Source organism: Cervus canadensis, chromosome 19 (genome assembly GCF_019320065.1).
Source record: "Cervus canadensis isolate Bull #8, Minnesota chromosome 19, ASM1932006v1, whole genome shotgun sequence".
Taxonomy (NCBI): domain Eukaryota; kingdom Metazoa; phylum Chordata; class Mammalia; order Artiodactyla; family Cervidae; genus Cervus; species Cervus canadensis.
The window spans coordinates 43,834,736-43,853,560 of NC_057404.1; the positions used below are offsets into that span (position 1 = coordinate 43,834,736).

Genomic DNA, 18,825 nt, shown 5'->3' on the forward strand with positions numbered 1-18,825 from the left:
ACAGTCAAAGTGTCCAAGTCAAGGACACTTCAGCTCCAGTGTCCTTGGAGATGATAACAGCAACTTATAAGGATTAAATAAAATGGCATATGTTGACACGGTGGCTAGCAAACAGAAGATAATCCACAAATGTTACTATTTTATTATTACTAATACCACTACTACTTTTATTAAAAATAAGCCTCTTGTTAACCTCCCAAATTCTTAACCTTAAATTTTTATTTGCTACCAAATTCTAAGTGTCATAGACTACTACTAACACTTCTTTCTTCCCAAGTTCTCCTGGAAGAAACTCATCCTTATCCAAATTCTAATTCAAGAAGGCTTATAATCCTGTTACAATGATAACTGATGCTAATTCTCCTCTGCCCTTCTTGACTGCCAACCACAACGTTTCTTTTTGAGATGCTTTCAAAAAGAATCTTATGGTGATACTAGAAATATATATTTTCATGCACCAAACAAGTTAAAACAATACCTCTTCAGAGTCCACCTTCAGAGGAATATCATGAAAGGGGGAAATGTAGTGACCAGCTACATTCTCTGCAAAGGAAAACAAACAAAAACACAGAATTAAAGCAATGAACTAGCTTATTCTTTAGAGCAATTATACTCTCACCCACTTTTAAATTTTGAACAAGCTGTTAATGTTTTTTCAAAATTAACTTTAACTCTCAATTTAAGGTTTAATTTAACTTTTAAAACTTGCTCCAGTCTGATGACCAAGGAGAACAACGGTAGTCTTCCCTTATCTTTGGGGGATGCCTTCCAAGACCCCAGTGGATGCCTGAAAGTGTTGACAGTACCAAACCCCACATAGGGTTTTTTTTTATACACACCTACATATGATAAAGTTTAATTTACAAATTAGGCACAGTAAGAGAATATCCAAATTGCCAGCATCATTATGCTTTGGAGCCATTATTAAGTAAAATAAGGGTTACCTGAACACAAGCTCTTTCTGGGCAGTTGGTCTGAAAACCAAGACATCTACCTACTAAGGATGGACAAAGGGATGACTCATGCCCAGGACAGGGACAAAGCAGACAGCACCAGACTTCATCATGCTACTCAGAACACAGTGGCACGCAATTTAACACTTAATCGTGAAAAGCAAAACCGCAAATAAGGGGGACTGCTATACACACCAAATCAACTGTATCTGGGCTGCTGAAACCATTCACTTATCCCTGTGGCTTAAATATCCAGAGTAAAAAGTGTCTAAATTAGACTAAAACCCCAAATATGAAATAATCTTACTTTCAAAAAGAGGCTCATGAATAGGTGAACTGGGTTAAAAGTGATGTCAATTTTCCCAAGAGAAACCTAATGACATAATTCCTCATTTCTACCTACAACCCACATGAAACAAAGGATTAAAAGTCTTACCAAATTAAAAGAAACAAGTCATCTGTTCCACTCCAAGTGATAAGGATGCTAATATTAAGGTAAGCTTAAAACAAAAACAAACTTCAATAACTGAAACTATTTTATCCTCACTGCATACTGAAACATATATGTAAAATATATTTAAAAGTATATATTATTTAAATAAAATATGAATGCATACTTTTATTGGAATGTGTGTTTCCAAAAGCTGGGCTTAATATGGCCATAGAAAATTTTCACTTTGTAATTTCCAAAGTCAAGGTATGTACTACTTCTGGCCTGCTACTTCTTTGATATAATTTTCAAATTTAGACTTTTAAAATATTTTAATAAACAAATTAAGGACTGGCTAACACTCCAGTAGCAATGAGTATACAGAACACCCAAATCTTGGTTTCTAAATACCATTCTCCAATGAAAAGAACTGGGGTTTCTTGAAGAAGGGGCTTATTCTACACCTTGGGCAAAGAAAATACAAGATGAGCTTGGAATGTTCTGGAGTACCAGAAAGTGAACAAGTGCTCAAAAAAGCAAAGCAAAAAGTTACGGGTATGTCAATGGAGAAGGAAATGGCAACCCACTCCAGTATTCTTGTCTGGAGAATTCCATGGACAAAGGAGCCTGGTGGGCTACAGTCCATGGGGTTGCAGAGAGTCAGACATGATTGAGCAACTATCACTCACTCACAGGCATATCAAAGGGAAAAGGAGGCAAACTGAAAGAGCTCCCAAAGGCCAAAGCTGGAGCAAGTTGAGCAACAAAATAAATAACGGTTACGGGCAAACCTTGGAGACACTGCGGGCTTGGTTCCAGACCACTGTTAGTAAGGCAAATAACACAATGAGGAAAGTCACACAAATTTTTGGTTTCCTAATGTACATAAAAGTTATGTTTACACTACATTTAGTCTATTAAGTGTGCAATAGCATTATCTAAAAAAGCAATTCATACATTTAAAAAAATACTTTATTGCTAAAAAAAAAATAGCTAACCATCATCTGAGTCTTCAATGAATTGTACTGGTAACGCCAAAGATCATCAATCACATATCACCATAGCAAATATTATAATAATGAAACTTTTAAATATTTCGAGAACTATCAAAATGTGAGACAGAGGCACCAAGTGCGTAAACGCTTCTGTGAAACTGGAAGGACAGACTTGCCTGACACGGGGCTGCCATAAAACTATTTGTAAAAAGTTCAGGACCTTCAAAGTACAACAAAGGAAAGGACAACTAAATGAGGTATGTCTGTAATGAATTATAATCCAAAGTATACAATAAATATACATGACCCATGGTAAAACAAATAAATGATTGTATAAATAAATAAAGATGACAGAAGAGACTAATCTTCCTTTCAGAAAAATCCTAAACAATATATGTAGGTGTTTCCCCTCCAAAAAAGTAAAGCTTACCCTATTCCTCAAGTGTGGACCAGACTTAGTGACTTGTTTCCAAAGAACAGAGTGTGGAAGGTGAAAAACATTTCTGCAGAGAAACCTGATGATCAGTATCCTGAACCAAGCGATCAAGGCTAACATCACCAGTGGACAAGTCGTGTTCATATCATGGATCCCCTGATACGCTGAGATAAAGGTACTTCACTTCTGCCATGTACTTCCTGCAAACCCATTATTCCAGTCTCGTCATGAAAAAGATTGGACACACTCAAACTGAGGGACATTCTACAGAATACCTAACCAATACTGTTCAGAAGTCTCAAGGTCATCAAGAAACAAACTTATGAAAGGAATGACTGAGAAGTTGTCAGACTAGAGGAAACTAAGGAAATATAATGTCTGAGAGGAATGTGCTACCCTGAATTGGATCTTGGGACAGAAAAATGACATCAGTGGAAAAATCAGTGACACCCAAATAAAATGTGGAATTAGTTAATAATATGTATCAATGTTCGTGTCTTGGCTTTGCCAAATGCACAGTGGTAATGAAAGATGTTAATGTTAGGGAACATGGCAAGATATATACTGAAATTCTGTACAATTGCTGCAACTTTGTCCAATCTAAAATTATTCCAAAATAAAGTTTATTTAAACAAATGAACAAATACAAACAGTGGCTTCAGTCTAATAAAATTAGAAATATATAACTTAACAATGGCCTACGCTCCACCAAAATTTTATTTCCTCTTCTCATGCCGTGTGGGTTTTCCTTACCCCTTATCACTAACGTTCCTGAAGAAAGAAGACGTTTTGTTGCTGTGTTTGTTTGTTCTATGAGGCTCTCTACTGGATCCTCAGAACCCAGAAAAGTTCCCAGCACTTAGTATGCATTCAGTTAATATGTGCTGAGCAAATATCTCTATTACTATTTCATTTCTCTGTACAAGCTGCTAATATAATTTACCTTTTCCCACCCTAGCAACAAAGTGACTTATGTATGACCCGATGCACAAACTACGATAAAGATAAGAAAAAGCACACAAGTGGCAAAGGAGATAAAACTCTCCCTGAACTGAACTGGAGATCTATAAAACTCTTTTCCATCAGTTAAAAAGGATGCACCTTAAAAAAAAAACTTCTCTTTCACATACCACATCAAATTTCAAATTCTCTGCCTGATTTTAAAGACATCTATGAGCAACACAACGAACAGAAAACAATACCTATGGCTGACTCATGTTGAGGTTTGACAGAAAACAACAAAATTCTATAAAGCAATTATCCTTCAATAAAAAAAAATTTTTTTTAAAAGAACAGAAAACAAAATTATCAGTTTGCTGCAAGATTATTTACTTTTCTATAAATAACAAGGTTACTTAAGCGGGTCACATTTACATACTTTCTATTAAAATAAAAGATAGTGGTGGGGAATTGAACACAGTACAGCAACTTTGGGAAATAGTTCGACAGTTTCTTATAAACATATGATCCAGAAATTCTACTATTAAGTACTTAACTAGGAAAAATGAAAACTTTGCTCAAACAAAAACTTCTCAGTCTATGTTTATAGGGGCTTTACTCAATAATCACAAAAACTGGAGGCAACTCAAATATCCAACTGGTAAATGGGTAAACAAACTACTAAACCCACACAATGGCATTCCACTCAACAGTCCAGCAGTAGCAGCAATTAGTCCACAATAAAAAATGAACTATTGATACACAAAAGAAAATGGAAAAAATCTATAATGCAATTATGCTAAGTCAAAGAAGCTAGAGTCAAACAACTCCAATAAGATAACATTCTGGAAAAGGCAAAAACTATAGGGATAAAAACCAGACCAGAGGTTGCCAGAGGTTGAGGGGAGAGGGTGGAGTTGACTTAAAAGAGGAGCCAGGAGAAAATCTAGGGGAGTGACAGACTGTTCTGTACCATTATTGTGATGGTGTTTAAATGAGTCTGTATTTCTACTAAAGCTCAGAACTGCTCACACACACAAAAAAAGAAGGCAGTTTAAAAAAATATAGTACATTTTAACATATAAATAGGAGCACTTACTCCAAATAACAATCACCCACCTGCGATTCTTTTCTCTACTCTAAGTCATAAAGATAAGGTAGAATTCTGAACAAAAGAAAGATTATCACATTACTACAGGTTGCTACATTTGCAACCTATCACTGATGGAAATTAACAACCTCAGCTCTAAGAATTCAGGAAGTCCTACAAACCAGGAAAGTTTGTTATTAAACTTAATGAAGCACAGGAAACTCGACAGAATCGCTGGGCTACCTGGAATTAAATAAGACTAACTGATACCTCTAGCACGCTGACTTGCTGTTAAGTTTCCCTAAAGCTCTTGTTAACTGGGGCCAAGTCTCAACAAATATTAAGATGTAACAGAAATATGTGCTACTCAAGTATGAGAGAAAATAGGGCTAGGCTGTGATCACTAAAAGCTAAAGATCTGTGAGAAGTGTTCTTTGACATCTATCACTTCAAACTGGTATCTAAATATATTCAAACACTAAGGCAGTGCCAATACATACATTAAAATAATTTTCTAATTACCATTCTGGAAGGCAAAAAGAAAACAAAGGTAAATGAATGGTTTGACTCAGATAACCAAACCTACTAGAAGCCATTTGGGTCATGAAATAGTGTTAATAAGAACATAATAATAAAGAAAAAAAAGGAAAATGTCTGGGAAAATAAAATAGGGCCTTAGATCTCTGATAATTATAATGCTTTGATGGGCATAATACTAATAAATTTGTACAGAAGCAATGAATACAGAGGGCAAGAGTCTGCCTTGTAGTTGCTGAGTTTGATAAAGTCACTCGATTTCTCTGACACTTAATTTTCTCAATTTCCTTTAATTAAGTAATATACAATTTGGTATGCAAAAGGCAATGTATTACATGTCAGAATACAAAAGTGCTAAAATGTAAGCAATGCCTACAGCTAAGTTAGGGCGCACTACACACTATCAAGATCAGCAACATCCTATAAACTGAAAGACAAACAAGTCCTCTTGGCACAATCAGAGAGCTAACCACTGACTTAACAGACAAAGGAAGGATAAGAATCCATCAGAAGTGTTCTAGAGTCAGTACTATAAGTATGATATTAGGCTTCACTGAAACGCGTTCAGTTCAGTCACTCAGTCATATCTGACTCTTGTGACCCCATGGACTGCAGCATGCCAGGCTTCCCTGTCCACCACCAACTCCCGGAGCCTACTCAAACTCATGTCCATCGAGTCAGTGATGCCATCCAACCACCTCATCCTCTGTGGTCCCCTTCTCCTCCCGCCTTCAATCTTTCCCAGCATCGGGGTCTTTTCAAATGAGTCAGTTCTTCACATCAGGTGGCCAAAGTACTGGAGTTTCAGCTTCAGCATCAGTCCTTCCAGTGAACATTCAGGACTGATCTCCTTCAGGATGGACTGGTTTTATCTCCTTGCAGTCCAAGGGACTCTCAAGAGTCTTCTCCAACACCACAGTTCAAAAGCATCAATTCTTCGGCACTCAGTTTTCTTTATGGTCCAACTCTCACATCCATACATGACTACTGGAAAAGCCATAGCTTTGACTAGATGGACCTTTGTTGACAAAGTAATGTCTCTGCTTTTTAATATGCTGTCTAGGTTGGTCATTGCTTTTCTTCCAAGGAGCAAGTGTCTTAATTTCATGGCTGCAGTCACCATCTGCAGTGATTCTGGAGCCCAAGAAAATAAAGTCTCTCACTGTTTCCATTGTTTGCCCATCTATTTGCCAGGAAGTGATGGGACTGGATGCCATGATCTTAGTTTTCTGAATGCTGAGTTCTAAGCAACATTAAATGCATTAAGATTCTTAAATGCATTAAGATTCTCTAAAGGTGGGTTTAAAGATAGGTTCTGGTATCCCCTGCTTTTCAAAAGTTTGGTTTAAGCCACTTCACTTTTATAAAAGACCTATATTAGGGCCTGTTTTGCTAACAACAACAACAACAAAAATCCAAAGAGGATTTTCACTTTTACAAAAAAAAAAAAGAAGAAGAAATGAAAGCAGCATTCAGTGTGTTTTCAGCAGCTGTAATGGAGGCATCCAGCAGCCCTGAGCAGTGAGAGAGCGGCCAGGCAAGCTCCCTTCCTGGGAACTACACTCAGCATCTCAGCAGCAAGTTGCCAGAGCTCTGAACTACGCCCGTGAGCACCTGTGCTTTCTCTCCATTCATCTTGTGCATTCGTTAGCAAGAGGTCTCCTTAGGTATCACTTCTTTAGAACATTTCGGCTGATGGATGATCTCATAGCACCACTCCACTTCTAGATAGAGGAACCTATGCTATCTATCCTGCTGCTGCTGCTGCTAAGTCACTTCAGCCGTGTCCGACTCTGTGCGACCCCATAGACGGCAGCCCACCAGGTTCCTCTGTCCCTGGGATTCTCCAGGCAAGAATACCAGAGTGGGTTGCCATTTCCTTCTCCAATGCATGGAAGTGAAAAGGGAAAGTGAAGTCGCTCAGTCGTGTCCGACTCCTAGCGACTCCATGGACTGCAGCCTACCGGGTTCTTCTGCCCATGGGACCCTCCAGGCAAGAGTACTGGAGCGGGGTGCCATTGCCTTCTCTCTGATCCTGTCTAAAATGAATGGGGTAATCCATACCATGCCCATGAGCCATGGACAGACTTGGTACATGCAGCAAGCACTGTGGCCGCATATGCCACCTTTTAAAGATAGAACTGAAGCACACATCAGAAACAGCCCTTTCTTAGAGCCTCAGAATAAAGTAGTGATAATCTCAGGTTAGAACTTCATTATCTGCAGCTCAGACTGGTTGTTTCTTTAGAATAAAAACCAAGTTGTTGCCAATTTACTTTTTCAAATACTGTAATATATTCATATAGTTTTTAATTTACAATATTAGAATATTATCTACTGATTTCAGCTCTGAAAGGTCAGTTTAGTTCATCTGACTGCAACCTAATCCCTTTAAATTCTCTATTGGCCAATACTTCACAGCTTTACTCCCTGCTTCATCAAAACATATACAGCATTTCTTGACTCAACTAACAGGCTTTTTCTCTCTCTTTCTTCATTCTTTTTCCTAATTTTCTATCTTCTGCATTTACATGTTTTCACTTCAAAGCTGATAAACTGTTCTATAATCCTATTGAGTTTTCCATGCTTTTCCTGTTAGCGTATTTCCTAAAGATCAGAAAAGCCTGGATTGTTTGTTGAGCAGATCTCATACCTAGTTAATCAGAATCATAAGGAGAGAAATCTGGGTATCCATATTATTAGTAAGCATACAAGTCAGGCAAGTTTAAGAAGCATTGCTATATGTTGATTTTTGGCCAAGTAGAATCTTACAGATAATTTCCTTTTCTGTTCAACTTCTATTTTGAGTTGTGTTTCTAATTTTCTTCCTTCCTCAGTCAGTCGTAATCATATCTATCAATTATTCAAATGTCTCACAGCTTCCACAGAACTATGGAATTCTCTAACCAAATAGCTCCCTTTGGAAATCTCATACTTTCTGCTGCAATCTGGATTGGATGCTTTCTTGGCACCTTGAGACTCTGCTTTGTTGGCTTCCAGCTTAGATCTGTTTTCTGGATTCCATGCCTTCAGCTTTTTTTGTTTTACCTGTTTTGCAAGAGTATACTCCTAACTTGTGTAGTATACCAAAGGAGGCACGGGAGGTAAGTCTCCAAAGTCCTTAAATTCCTGAAATGTCTTGATTCAGCCTACACCCTGGATTAATGGTTGCCAGGGTAAATTCTAGAAGGAAAACGATCTCAGAATTTTGAAAGCGTTACTCCAGTCTCTGAGCTTTCAGGGCTGCTAGTAAGTCAGATACCAGCTTGTTCTCGGTGCTCTGCAGGTGACATGCTCTCCCTCCTTCCCCTACTCCCAACCCCAGGGACTTTTAGGGTCTTCTTTATAAAAGCCTCTGTTTTCTGAGTTTTCACAGTAAAGAGTCAGGGACTCAGAACACTTGGGTACTTAAATCCTTAGGTCTCTTTCACTATTCCTTTGAAAATTCTTCATTTTGTCTGTTGTTTCTTTCTGGAACTCATGGTATCCAAATGTTAAGACTTCCTAAAGTAAATCTCTAGGTCTCTTCTACCTTTTTTTTTTTCCTGCTGTCTCTTTGACATTTTGTTCAACTTCCTGGTAGATTTCTTTACCTTATGTTCTAACTTCTCTGTATCAGCTTTCTAGGACTGCTGTAACAAATTATCACACACTTGGTGGCTTAAAATAACAGAACACCAATTGACCCATTACCCCCTCTATCGACTTTTGTGTCTTAATCAGATTTTAATCTCCAAAAGCTCTTGTTCTTTGACTGCCTTTTCTTCATAGCCCCCTCTTCCTCCTTAATGGGTGCAATTCCTTCTGAAATCAGTGGATACCTGTGTGACTGAAAAATTCTGGTTCTCTTTTTTCCCATTTACTTTATAAGGTTTTCTTAAAGTCATTCATTCAGTAAATATTTACTGAACACATACAGTATACTAGGCACTGTTTTGGGTACTAGATATACAAATTCCTTGCTTTTATGGAATTTATATTCTGGTCGGGGGTTGGTGCATAGAAGCAATGAAAATATTTTTAACTTGATCAGGTATAGGGCAAGAAAAGAATAGTGGAAGGAGATATTTTATATGAAAATGCCAGGGAAGCTGAATGAAGTGAGGAAGAGGGTCAAGCAGCCATCTAGGGAGGAACACTGCACGAGGAGCAAGCGCAGAGGTGCTGAGGCAAGAAAATGCAGGGCATGCTGGAGAAACCTAGGAGGCCAGGATGGCCGGAGCACACGGATCACAAGGAAGAGTGGTGAGCAAAGACTGCAGTGGCGAAGCCCAGGATCAGGTCACACAGGACCTTCCAGCAGCAGCAGTAAGAGCAGAACCTGGCATGATCACACTTACATCTCGTGGCTCCTGGTGGAAAGCAGACCTCAGGGGACAGTGGTGGAGCAGGGTGAAGCACCAGGAGGCCCCTGCAACCGCTCAAGTGAAAGATGTTGGTGACATGGATACAGGAGCACGGGTGGGAGCGGAGACAAGTAACTGTCTTCTGGATACATTTCAAAAGCTGGGCTGAAGGGAGACTAGTAACTAGATATGGGGTGAGATTGGCCACAACAACGGTTCCTAAGTTACTGGTCATAGGTGTGAAGGCAGAAATAGTTGGGTAGGGGTGGGGGACAGGGAGTTCTGTTTTCTACACATTAACTTCAGGTTAACTTCTGGGGCATTTCAGTGGAAATACAGACTACATTTACCGCATGTGTAAATCTTGAGCTCGAGAAGAGACTAGGGCTAACATTACAAATCTGGGAGGCAGAGATATCTCAATGGATGGGATCATCTACAGCAAAAGTAACAACAGAAACTCTGGCCCACAGGCCAAATCCAGCACAAGAGCTGTCCTTACTTTTATGAACAGCCTTTTGCTGGAACACAGCCATACCCATGCCTTCACTCGCTGGTTGCTTTTGCCCTGCAACACTGAGTTAAGTAGTTTGTGAGAGACCACTGGTCTTGCAAAACCTACACTATTTACTATTTGGCCCTTTTCAGAAAGGCCTTGCCAACCCCTGCCCTAGAGAGAGAAAAGATAGACATACATGCAAAGTACTGAGTCCTGGGCCATTTCAAAGGTTAGAGTTCAGATCAGAGAATCCAGCAAAGGAAACTGCTGATGGAGAAGCCGTCAAAAGAAGCTAAAAGAAAGTGTTGTCCCAGGAGGGGAAAAAAAATTTTCAAGGCAGAAAGAGGGTTAGACTGTGAAAATACTGTTGAGAATTCACCTGGGAGGAGAATTTTCAGTTGATCATTACATTTGCCACATGAAGGTCACCTTTTGACAAAGCAGTTTGGTAGATAGCAGTAGCAGTGAGGAAAACCTGTGTGAAGGTGACCCCTGACAAGCTGGTCTACAGTTAAGAATAAAGGCCTAGGAAAGGCTGATGTGTGTGGGAGGGGCTCGGTGACGGGCCAGCTTCCTGTGAAGGTGTGTGCTTAAGAAGCCGGCTGTGACACTCGCATCCCCGAGTCAGAGGGCCAGCCTGCTGATCTCCAAGCACGTCCTTCAACTTCTGGGGAAGGAACTGGTCCCTGGCCTAAGCCCCAGGCCTGCAGTAAACATCCAAGTGCCCGCCATTCCATAAGACAACTTAAACGGCTCCTCCCGTGTCAAGCTCCACACGTCTCTCTCTCACCCTCCCTCCCATACAACATCAACATGTCCTCAGACCCTGAGGTTCTGCAAAGCAGCTCAGCTTCCTCTGAAACTACAGACCCTCGGCACACAGACTTAAGTTGGGACTTCCTCTGTGCCTGTTCACCAATAACCACACCTCCATCCGCTTTTCTTCCTTTATAAATATTCTGAAATCACCAGCTCTAATGGCTCCTTCTTATTTATTGTTTCAGGGTTATCTTTTTTTATCCACTTACTATCACTTCTGGATATTTACGAGGAGAGAGAAAAACAACGGGAGTCACCCCACCACCTGATTGTGGTATTTCACTTTGTCAAAAATCAGACTACATACCTACTAAGCATAAGCTAACAAATTCTATCAGGCCCATCAACATATATTAGATAGTGCCAAACAATGTCAAAATTTTACCTTCGACTGGACTGAAATGAGATTTCATTCTGTCACTTTGTAAGTTATCTACATGTTTTTCTCTTAGAATAGCAAGTTGTTTCAGAATGAAAGTTCACTTAAATCAGCAAGTGAGAAAATCAAATGAATTGCAAAACCTGTATCTGATTATATGTATTATATACATCAAATAGCGACATGTAGGCCAAGTACCAACATACTATCACATACGATTACTAAAACCATTTGTAGAGATTCTTACTGGAAGCTGTAACAATGACAAAAACCAAATAAATATAATTAATGTTTCTATATCCACACAATAACCATTATCTTCTATTATGTTAACTCAAGTTCTATGATATAGACAAAATTAAAAAAAAAAAAGGTTATAAGAATTCATATATTTAAGGCTCAAAACACACCTTTTGTGCAGTAATCATTGTAAATTTTATTAAGTCCAGATGTGTGGTACATTCAGTGGGAGATTGCTCCTACTATTCAAATGATGTACTTAAAAAAGAAAACATATAATAATTTCAACATAAACATATGCTTATTATAAATGATAAATTCATTGTTAAAAAACTGCATGATTCATTCTCATGCTAAATAAAAGCAACTGGAATTATCTATGGCATTATTTCTCTAAGTGAACCAGTCACTTACCCCACAGTAACAAAAATCCAAATTATGAAAAGCGTAGTTTCTCCTCATCCTTTCAGAAAACTTAAAAAATTTAAAATAATGAATTATACGTTATGAACAAAACAAACACATGCAGACTACCAAATGAATACTGGTATACAATGCTATGTCTCTAGTCCTATATGAACAAGTCTTACTTCATCAAGACTTCACAACTAATTCAAAAGATTGCAGGTCATCAGTACCCACTAAAACTCCCAAGACTTGGAATTAATAAACTGGGACATAGTCAAAGTATCTTATTCTATCCATATCCCACTGTTCTCATCCTTTATAAAATATAACAAGAATTTTGGTCTAGTGTCTTAAAGTCAAAAGGGAAAAAGAAATAATACATATTAAACATTAACCATGTTCCACGCATGAGACACTGATAATCTTTACATATATGGTATCATATAGCTGCCACAACAATTCTATAAAATCATCAGTGCTATTCCCACTTTACAGATGGAAAAATTGAGCTAAAGGAAATCAAGTGATGACCAAGGTATAGTTAAGTCAAGCCTACAACCTAGTTTTTTCTTCCATTTTTAAAAATCTTTAATTAGAGGATAATTACTTTACAATATTGTGATGGTTTCTGCCATAAATCAACATGAATCGGCCACAGGTATACATATGTCCCTGCCTCTTGAACGTCCCTCCCGTCTCCGTCCCCATCCCACCCCTCTACAACCCAAGTGTTTTGACTATTAATCTAGAACTCAGTGCTTCCCAAATAGAATTCTATGAAACTCTAGAGTTACTAAAATGTCAATAAATGTCCCGAGAAACAGGGGCTTTGGGATTCAAAAGTTTGGGACGTTACGGTACATACAAATTTCCAAGAACTTTAATATGCACACTGTGACTCCCCAAGGTAATAAAATGGGAAGCAGTTTGCTAATTTAATAAACCATGAAGCTCTTCCTTTAAAGAAAATCTAGTAACACACCTTGGGATACTTGTGCTCAACTAAGCAGTTTTGAAAATGACTGATTCCGATCTCCTCTTTCTATGGTTCAATAAAGTGAGGTAGTGAGAAGTTCAATTACTCACACAAGTCCCCACAAAAAGTTAATTACAGGGCCAAGAGGCCTCATGATTACCACCAGGATGCTCCTCCCCGCCACCTTCTCTCACGTCAATACTATTCCTACAAGGTTTAACACCAATTAAAAGGGAAAAACCAAGTCCTGCATCTATCATTTATTCTAATTCTTCTGAATGGTGGCAAAGAGAACCATTTACAGAAATGAAATTCAAAAAAGCCTACCTCCCAACTTCACTAGTATTACAGAGGCTTGGGAAATATTTGGAAATGTGGGTAATGATTTCACTGCTAAACACTAAACAACACTTTTCAAAAAAAGTGGTATACGCATGCTCTTCTTTGAAGGGAGAGAACTGCACCATACTACTGCTCAGGGATACCAGAGTACAAATATCCAATTTATTTATCTTTATAAAGAGAAAATTGCTCACTGTTTCCCGGGTACCCCCTAACACTGAAGGGGCTTCATTTCACTTTGTCCCACCCCTTCCAGCAAATCGTAAACTGTCCTGGGTCAAGGATGCCATCTGGCGTTTAATTGAGGAATTGTTCAACCCAACCATCTCGATGACTACCTCACCACCTGGCCTCTCCTCCAAACTACTTTACGTGCTTCCAACTTTTGCCCATCAACCTCAGTAAAATCTTTTTTCTTCTTTTCTGTCAATGATTTCAACTGAGTGAGATATAAATATAATATTTTATACTTATATAAAATATATTTTATCTGTGGCATTCCAGCTATAGAAAAGTCATGAGTCTGAAACACAAGACAGCTAAAAAAACCACACCAGAGCAAGAGGTCACCAGAGCCTCAGACATGCCTAACAGGTAATGTTAGGAGTGTCTCTTCGTCATCTGATGCCTCCAGGGAATGCCGGCACTAAGGAGGGCCTTGAAGATCACTGGTAGGTCAGCTGCTTTCTTTCACAGCTGCAGACACTGGCCACATGAGATGACACCACGGCCTGCCAACAGCACATAGTGGGTTACTGAAGAGCCGGAATCAAGACCTAGGACTCTCCATTCCAAAGTCAGTGCTCAGTAGGCTACACCACATGCTCCAAGATCCTCAAGGCTGTTTTTTTCTCAGCCAACATTCAAATAAAACATTTTTTAGTGTTTTTATATTTTCCTTAACTAATTATATTGATATTATGAAACTCTTGGGCCCGTAACTAAAATTTTCTCAGTACCACATCTAACAGGTCCAGCACAGACTTCATAAATACTCACTGACTTTTTGGTCTATAATTTATTACTGTATTTATAACAAATCTAAAATAGTTTCTCCATTTTAGGAGTTAGACAGCTTCTATCTACTTTGAAATCTGCCAATCTGTAACACTGTTACTATGGAAAGCTATTCCTCAAACCATCATGTTGTAACCTTTTGCAACAATCCATCAGAAATGTGGGTCTTGCTGTTAATGGTTCCTCTCTACTCCCATTAGCCTTGGCCAAATAAGGATGGGAAAGAATATGGAGAAAATTTTAAAGAAAACAGGAATTTTAGTATCAGCTGCCTTATGACCACGTGCCTGTGTGCTCAGGTGCTCAGTCTTGTCCGACTCCTTGCAACTCCATAGACTATAGCTCACCAGGCTCCTCTGTCCATGGGATTCTCCAGGTAAGAACACTGGAGTGGGTTGCCATTTCCTGCTCCAGGGCATCTTCCAATCCAAAGATAGTAACAACAAAACTATGCAAATTGATTCTTCTCTCCTATAACATATGCCTCCACCCTAGGCTCAAGTAGGAAACGTGTAAACATTTTGTAAATTACAGGTATCAAAAATGATCACAAGTATTAACAACAGAATTTATATTCTAGATCCTGTGACTAATCTCTTTGTATACACTATGCCATGTAATTCTCACAGCCCTATTTTACATATGAGAAAAACCAAGGCTCGGCGAGTTTGGAAACTCGTCCAGGATCACAGAGTTAAGCGCTAAAGAATCCAGATTCGAGCTGAAACCCAAAGTCTCTAGAGCTGACATTCCTAATTGGTGGGCGGTAAGGCAAGAACGATTTTACAAAAAAAAAAAAAGGTACTACTCCCCTTGGGGGCTCTCAGATCAGTGAGGGATGACAGCAACTCAACCAACCTCGCTACTTCACATCATAGCTAACCTGCACAGTGAAACATACAGATGCAAAAAAAAAAGAGAGAGACTAAGGGAGACCTGGGTCTTTCCCATTTTAGCTGGCCAGGTCAAGGTCCTATGTTGCTTCGCCCTCTGGATTTGCTCAATTTGGGGAGGACAAGGGGTTACTTTGGAACCAACGAGGTCCTTGATCGTGGATCACATTCAACGTGCAAACTCGCGAGTATCAATTCAGGCGGCTGAGCGCGCCTTGCTCAGAGCCCCGCCCACAAAAGAAGAACAGCTGGACCAAGCATCTCCTTAGTCCCGCCTGCCTCTCCAATCGCCAGCGGCCCTAGCCGGAGAAGCCTTGTTACGCCCACCTGGAGGGCGGGCTGACCCGGGAGCTCCGTTCACCGCAGTTGAATCCGGAACGCCGGCGGGGGCCGGGCTAACGGCTGCGGGCCCGGGCAGGTGACCGCGGCCCCCGCTCAGGGTGACCCGGCGCGGCCCCGCCTGCCGCCCTGCGTCTCTGCGCTCCATGACTGGGGACGTGGCGGCTCCCTTCGCTCGCAGCTCCCGCGGCTCGGCGCGGACCCCCGAGTGCGGGAACGTGGCCTGGACCGCGCGCCGACCGCGCTGTACCCGCCGGGCGCAGGAATGGAGGCCACGCTCCCATCCCCAACCTCCGGCGCGACGCGCGGCGGGCCTCCCGCGAGCTACTTACTGAAAAAGAGGCGGTAATCGGGAGAGTGGGGCTGGCCGCGCTCCTCCGTGCGGTACAGGGCCATGGTCCGACGAGGCCCGAGCCCTGCGCTCGCTCCCCGCGGCAGGCGGGCTGCGGCGGCGGCGGCGGCGGCGCCCACCGGCCAGGCCCAGTTGGTGCGCAGCAGCGGCAGCAGCGCGCGCATGGCGTAGACACTGGTCCGGCTTCGCGCGGGTGGTGCCGGGGGACCCGCCCGGCCGCGCGCCGGCGCCCCCTACTGCCCGGAGTGGGCACTCCCGGGCGGAGGTTTGGAACCCCGCCCCCGCCACGCTGGCGTGGAGACTGCTCCTAGAAATTAGAGCGCCTGGCAACTTGGCAGGGTGACACAAGGTACCCGCAGCGAGGCCGAGGTTCAAGACCCACCACCCTTGAGGAGCTCACTGCCACTTATTAATGTATACATGCATTCACTCCTTCACTCACTCATCCAGACAGTATTTACGATCATATTTATCATGTGTGTGTGCTAAGTCACTTCAGTCGTGTCCAACTATTTGCGACCCCGGGGACTGTAGCCCGCCAGGCTACTCTGTCCATGGGATTTTCCAGGCAAGAATATTGGCGTGGGTTCCCGTTTCTTCTCCAGGGGATCTTCCCGACAGGGATCGGACCTGTGTCTCTTATGTCTCCTGCATTGGCAGGCAGGTTCTTTACCACTAGTGGCCACCCAGCCATGGTGACTTAATACTGACTGATTGCTCTGTCCCAAGCACCCTCTATATCCTGTCCAATGTAGGAGACAAGCGTGCAGACACATGAAAACGTCACTGTGAGACATAATCAGGCCTCCTTGTGAAGGCTTGACATGAGTTACAGAGCCCCAAATGGTAACTTCCTCAAATGCCTTCTCCATGACGCCTTCATGCTTAATCCAAGTAGAGGTGATTTATCATTCCTTTTTCTTTTCTTTCCTACAGTGGCACCTGGTACTGTGCCTCTCTATGTTTGTAAACTTACCATCTTCCGCATTTCACCCTGATCTGCCCACTGGATTGTCTACATGCCAAGCACTTAAGATTTGAGATTTAGTGAAGAATGGCGCATCCATCATGCCTTACATAGATGATGGCTCCTTTGTTGTTGAGTTAAATTGTTCCTGGAACTCCTTCTCTACCAAACCTCTGTCATAAGCATATGAAATTCTAAGCTTAAGAACATACGAAATTATCGGCTTTCCAGAAAAATTTATGGAAATGTCATCTACAGTATCATTTCTTCTTTTTCATATTCTTCCCTCATCTCAGTCCACATGGGTTCCTTCCTCCACCTTCACCAGTTTATCAGTGACTTGTCGAATATAAAGGTCAATGCCCATAATAAATCAGAATCAGAGAATCCAGACGAGAACATTAAATAAGATACCTTTCCATTAGAAATTAAAACTTTTAAAGAAAATTAAATACTTGTTATTTAGTCTATAAAAGTGAAAACAAGGAGAGTAATAATTTTATGTTCAACATAAACATAATATTGATACAATATTGTACATCAGCTATACCTCGATACATTTTTAGTTAAAATTAAAAAGAGAAGAGTAACAATTTTATAAGAGGCAAAAAAGTTCATTTACAATCTTTGCAAAAATTAAATGAAATAGTTTTAATTAAAAGAGAAGCCATTTTAAAAATAATCTCTTAAACTACTATAACAAAAATTAGCTAATAAATGTTAAGTACAATCAATACATAAATTCATGAAAAATATAAATCTAACTTAAAATCCTGGCTCTTGCAAAATAAGACAAACATTTTTATGTAGATTATGTTAATTAATTTCTAGTAATTAACTCACAATTACAGATCTGATTCAATTCAAACTAGTTAACCACTCTCTTCCATGGCTACAAACTACATCTTCTGGCTCTTAATGTTAACAAGATAAAATAAGATGTTTAAAAACTGGTGCAAACAAGCTTTTACTCACAAAAATCTGAAAGCAGAAATCCTACCAAGGTGACTCTGTAGTCAACATGTAGCTTAAATAGAGAGGATAGTACTTACGTCTGTCTCGGCAGTAGTCAGGATTTTGATCAACATCAGTATCTGGAGGTAAGTGATACAGGGCTCTCCTAATGAGAGAGCCACATTATTTCTATCCTGTTACACTGATGTGTTCCATCTCCAGTCCTAAGGTAACCGTTGTAGCTCAAAATGACTGCCACAGCTCCAAGCATGACATCTTCATTCTACCTAGCAAGAAAGAAGAAAAAAAAAAAAAAAAAAAGTAGGATGAGCTCTTTCCTTAACAACACATCCCAGATACTGCATATACCACATATATTTGCATCCTATTGAGCAGCACCTAGTTGACTGCCCATAACTGACTACCAGTCCTTTTTCTGGATGATCAAAAGCCCAGATAAAAATTAGGAACCATACTACTATGGAAAAAATGGAAATTGGAGAAGAACCTGCAGTCTGCCACAAATGTCATTTTCTTTTCCTATAGTTCAATTTTCCTTAGGTCTATGAGAAGTTTTACATATTTCTACTCCAGCTGTGAACAAGGTTCACATTCTTGGGTACCTGAGTTCTTTCAGCATCTCCAGTTACTGTTTCATGACAGCTAAAATTAAGAGACTGATCTACCCAAGTTCCCAAAAAGATCTCTAGGAGATACTGTCAATAGACAGACTCCCTACTTAGGTCATAGATCCTAAAATGTTTCTATCAACAGTAGTTGCTTTGTAATGTGTCATCTTGATTAGGTGAAAAACTATATAGTGGACTCTCCCATTAAAAAAGAGGGAAATTTCTTTTATATCAGAGTGGCAGTATAATTTTATTGTTTCCTTATATAGAAAAAAAAGTGTAATT

General features: G+C 40.3%; 1 protein-coding gene across 2 annotated transcripts in view; it reads right to left on the reverse strand.

The window, feature by feature from the left end:
- PPA2 (inorganic pyrophosphatase 2) overlaps window positions 1–16,195 on the reverse strand; it is a 91,234-nt gene extending 75,039 nt beyond the window's left edge. For both annotated transcript variants that reach the window (XM_043438321.1, XM_043438320.1), the window contains exons 1-2: window positions 15,971–16,195; window positions 479–543 (exon numbers count right to left, since the gene is read on the reverse strand). In XM_043438321.1, the coding sequence (XP_043294256.1) occupies window positions 479–543; window positions 15,971–16,154 (249 nt within the window). In that variant the 5' untranslated portion in view covers window positions 16,155–16,195. The remainder of the gene's footprint in view (window positions 1–478; window positions 544–15,970) is intronic.
- Between the last annotated feature and the right edge of the window lie 2,630 nt (window positions 16,196–18,825).